This window comes from Silene latifolia, chromosome 9 (assembly GCF_048544455.1).
Source record: "Silene latifolia isolate original U9 population chromosome 9, ASM4854445v1, whole genome shotgun sequence".
NCBI classification, from domain to species: domain Eukaryota; kingdom Viridiplantae; phylum Streptophyta; class Magnoliopsida; order Caryophyllales; family Caryophyllaceae; genus Silene; species Silene latifolia.
Window position 1 is genome coordinate 211,031,954 of NC_133534.1, and position 5,079 is coordinate 211,037,032.

The 5,079-nt window shown below is 41.6% G+C and overlaps 1 protein-coding gene across 1 annotated transcript; it reads left to right on the forward strand.

The window, feature by feature from the left end:
• Positions 1 to 1,828: 1,828 nt before the first annotated feature.
• LOC141602181 (uncharacterized) lies at positions 1,829 to 2,437 on the forward strand. Its single transcript, XM_074422488.1, has one exon. The coding sequence runs from the start codon at positions 1,829 to 1,831 to the stop codon at positions 2,435 to 2,437; it is 609 nt and encodes a 202-aa protein (XP_074278589.1).
• The last annotated feature ends 2,642 nt before the right edge of the window (positions 2,438 to 5,079 follow it).

Genomic DNA, 5,079 nt, shown 5'->3' on the forward strand with positions numbered 1-5,079 from the left:
CTAAGTTTTACTCTCAATTCAAATCTCTTAAATCTTATGTTTAGAAGCATAGGTTAGAGTCAGGCTTATTAATACTATGTGCTTGCTGTGAGTATTGAATAAGAACCTGGTAACAAGGTGAGAATAGTCCTGTGCTTGCTGTGGATTGTTTGAGCTTTGTTGTGTGTTTCAACTCGAGTATTCCTGTGTTAAGCTGTTGTTTTCTTGAGTTAAACAACCTAAATTGTTAAATTAACTTCCTATGCTTGCTGTGGAAGTTAGTTAAACAATTATATCTCAAAATTATTGTAAGGAGTGGGTGTTTACATATCAACTTAGTATATCAGAGCCAGGCTAAACACAATTCCATCTTGTGTTTGCCTTGGGAATTGAGAGAATAGTGAGTTCATCAACCTACCTACATTAAAAACACAAAAAAGTAACCATGAGTGAAGAGAGGCTTGCTGGCGTTGAAGCCACAGTTGGAGATCTGTCCAGAAATGTGGGTACACTGGTGAATGCCATGCATGCTATCATGGAGAGAATCCCAAACCCAGACCCTAGGAGGCCACCTGCCAGAGGAAGGGGTAGAGGGAGAGGCTTTGCCGTGGGAGCAGGAAGAAGGTACCCACAACCAAAGGAAGAGTATGGATCAGACTCTGACGAAAGCAACAGGACACAAGAAGAACATCTTGAGCAAACAGACATGCATCTAATGGTAGAAATCCCTAAATTTTCTGGTAGTTTTAACCCTGATGACCTACTAGAATGGATTAGAGATGTTGAGAAAATCTTTGAGTATCATAATTATAATGATGCTAAGGCTTGTAAAGTTGCAGTCTTGAAATTAAAAGGTTATGCTTCACTGTGCTATGATAATCTTAAGCATCAAAGGTTAAAGGAGGGTAAGGATCCTCTTAGGTCTTGGTCCAAACTTAAAAAGAGAATGTTGGCTAAGTTTGTCACCAAAGATTATACTCAGGATGTATTCATCAAACTGTCCAACCTCAAACAAAAGGAGAAAACTGTTGAGGCCTATTCAAGAGAATTTGAGCAATTAACACTTCAATGTGAAATTAATGAAAAACATGAACAAAGAATTGCTAGGTTCTTAGAGGGTCTTGACAAGGGTATTGCTGCAGAGGTTAGAATGCAACCTTTATGGTCTTATGATGATGTGGTTAACCTGTCACTAAGAGTGGAGAAAATGGGGAAGACCAAACCAGTTGCAGTCAAACCCAAACCTGCTTTCAGACCTTATTCTGGTGTCAAAATCAATGAACCACCCAAAACAACCACCCAACCCACTATGGATAAAGGAAAGGCACCCATGAACCCCAAAATCAACCCACCCTTATCCAGAAACAAGATTAAGTGCTTCCAGTGCCAGGGATTTGGCCATTTCAGGAAGGACTGTCCCTCTGCTAGAACACTAACTGCAATAGAAGTTGCAGAATGGGAAAGGGAAGTTTTGGTGGAGTATGAGGAGGATGAGGCCCTTGTTTTAGAGGAGGTGGAGCCTGAGAAAAAATCCAGTAAAGACCAGATTGTTACTCATCCTGATACAGGGCACATCTCGTTCCTTTGGAGGGTCATGCACCTTCCGCAAGCCCCCTTAGAGACTGACCAGAGATCTATGATATTCAGGAGTAGATGTACTGTCCAGGGAAGAGTTTGTAACCTCATTATTGATGGGGGTAGCTGCACTAATGTTGCCTCCACCACCATGGTTAGCAAGCTGGGCTTACCAACATAAGAACACCCTAACCCTTACAAATTGAGATGGCTAAGTAAGGATTCAGGGGTGAGAGTTGACAAGCAGTGCATTATCTCCTTCTCCATTAGGAAAATGTACAAGTATGAAGTGTTGTGTGATGTGGTACCCATGGATGCATGTCACCTGTTGCTTGGGAGACCTTGGGAATATGACAGGAATACCACACACCAGGGGAAGGATAATGTATACATATTCAAGCATCAAGGGAAGAAGGTCACCTTGACCCCATTGCCACCAAACCAGAGGGACTATGGCAGTCCTAATGTCCCAGAAGAAGTGAGTGGTGTGCTATTCTTATCTGAGGCAGCCATGATTAGGGAGATCAGGCAAGAACAACCATATCTAATGCTGCTATCTAAGGAAGTAAACCAAGAGGAGAGCACTGTTGTGCCCACAGATGTTGCCCCTTTGATTCAAAGGTTTCAGGAAGTGTTTCCAGATGAGCTACCTAGTGAGTTACCTCCATTGAGGGGCATTGAACACCACATTGATCTTATTCCTGTTTCAGTGCTCCCAAATAAGCCAGCTTACAGGTGTGACCCAAATGCTAGAAAAGAATTGCAACATCAGATTGAGGAGCTAATGACAAAGGGATTTGTAAGGGAATCTCTTAGTCCATGTGCAGTCCCTGCACTTCTTGTACCAAAAAAAAGATGGCACCTGGAGGATGTTCACAGATAGATGAGCTATAAACAATATCACAGTCAAGTATAGGTTCCCAATCCCAAGATTAGATGATATGCTTGATGAGTTAAGTGGTGCCAGCATATTTTCTAAAATTGATTTAAGGCAAGGTTACAATCAAGTGAGGATTAGGGAAAGGGATGAATGGAAGACTGCCATAAAAACAACACATGGTCTATATGAATGGCTTGTAATGCCTTTTGGACTATCAAATGCACCCAACACCTTCATGAGATTAATGTCTGAAGTGCTGAGGCCATGTTTGGGCAAATTTGTTGTTGTCTACTTTGATGACATACTGGTGTATAGCAGCAGCAAGGGAGAGCATCTTAAACATCTTGAAGTAGTAATTGAAATCCTCAGAGAGCAAAAACTGTATGGCAAGCTGGAGAAATGCACTTTTATGGTTGAGGAGGTAGCATTCCTGGGATACCTAATATCGGGAAGAGGCATTTCTGTTGACCAAGAGAAAATTGCAGCAGTGCAATCTTGGCCAATTCCTACTTCAGTCACTGAAGTAAGGAGTTTTCATGGGTTAGCATCCTTCTACAGGAGGTTTATTAATAACTTTAGCACAGTGGTAGCACCCATCACTGAGTGTATGAGGAAGGGGGATTTTCAATGGACTGAACAAGCTCAGCAGTCCTTTGAAAGAATCAAGCAGCTCATGTGTGACACTCCTATCCTAAAGCTACCTGATTTTGACTAGTTATTTGAAGTGGAATGTGATGCAATGTAATACTCCGTATTTATGAGTCTTCGGGTACTCTATCGAGTAGGCCTTACTCTGTCGAGTAAGGGTAAGTTGCGTTTTAGAAAAGTTTCTGACCTGTTGGGTACTCGATCGAGTAGCTGGGATACTCGATCGAGTAAGGGGGTACTCGATCGAGTACCTTGGGTACTCGATCGAGTAGCCGGTTTACGGGGAGTTTTTCTCGGGTTTTGTTAATTATGCGATTAAGATATATAACCTTCGTCGTCACTATTCTAAACACTTTTGCAAAACCTAATTTTCTGTTTAAGAGAGAAAGCAAGTAAGTTCTTAATCCTAATCGCATTGTTAGCAATTCCCGGAGTTTGGAAGGTCAGTTCTCATCGTTGATTATACCGTTGAGATCCTTGTGTCGAGGGTAAGATCTATGTACCCTTTTTGTTGCCTTTCCTTTATTTTGGTTAAAACCTAATATAGGGATTTGGGGGTTTATGAGTAGTATGTGATTTGGTAGCATTTGTATGTTGTATGATAGGAGGAGGTTTCATAGAGGAAGCTTTTTGATACAGCAGTAGAGATCGTCTGATAGTGTGCTTTCCAGGTAGGATTTCCTACTCAGTATTAGTCCCATAATGGGATGGTTGTTGATGTGTTGAGATTGATTGTTTGATATAGTAATTGTATTGTGATTGTGATTGTGATCATTGTCTATGGTTCTCGAGGCGTGGCCTCGGCTGAGTGAGGTCACTTGCGGGAGTGGCTTCACGCCCTAGTTTCGCCTTCTGTGGAACCCGCCACAGAAGGGATGTGCACATTAATGGACAGGGTTATCGCTCACTATGTGGAGCGGGGATTTGGTGGGTACGACAGCGGTCCCCCACTGGCAGGGCTGGTCCTGTGGACAGTCAGTGAATGAGATGATTGGAATTGACGTGACTGTGTGTGTGTGACAGTTAAGCTGTCTGTTTATCTTATTGTTGATATATACATTGGGTTGTGTGATTAGTACTGACCCCGGTTGTTGTTTTGTAAACTTGCGATGATCCATTCGGGGATGGTGAGCAGATATTGAGCAGGTATTGACATTAGTACTGGGATAGCTGGGATTGCCACGACATGATGATAGGAGTCTTCCGCTGTAGCTTAGTAGTTTACTTACATTTCAGTTAGAACAGTAAACAGTCCGTTTGAGAACATGTATTATACTTTTGATTTGGTTTTGAGAATTGTAACTCTTCACTAAGTATTTATATTTAAACGTTGTTTCTTCATTGGTTATTTGATTATCATTGTCTCGGGTAACCGAGATGGTAATATCTTCATACCTGAGTGGTCCTGGTAAGGCACTTGGAGTATGGGGGTGTTACAAATGGTATCAGAGCAACGATCCTGAAACCTGTAACCAATGAACCTAATGAACATAGGGAGTCAATTAAAATGAACCCGGGGTAAAAGTTGTAGGAGCTAATGCAAAGGCTTGGGAGACGTCCTAAAGTCGCGATCTTGCCCTACAATTTTGAACCGGTCACATGGGGGGGTCTATGTCAAGGTCGTATGTGATGTTTGGTTCGCTTGTGTAAGAATGTGATGAAGTGTGTGTAATTGTTGGATGTTTGAAGTAGAAAGTTGAGGATGCGAAAGAAAGGTTAATGATATATGTAGACTTGTTGTTGGAATGAAAATATGTTGGATGTTTACAATGTGGCGTTTAATAACATGATATAATGATTTCGTGAATCGTATGAAAGGATGCGTAGCATTGTATATTTAGTTATGTTATAACGTTGATATTATAAAGTTTTAGCATGTTAGCATATGATATAGCATGCAGGTAGCGTTTCTGAGTTAGCATGACTCGATCGAGTGGGACTGACTCGATCGGGTGGGTTTTTGACGATTTTGAGTCCAGAATCGTATTTTTGGGCAC

Bases quoted from the DNA above. Each gene is read 5' to 3' on its own strand.
- LOC141602181 (XM_074422488.1), top strand. From the start codon at position 1,829: ATGTACAAGTATGAAGTGTTGTGTGATGTGGTACCCATGGATGCATGT.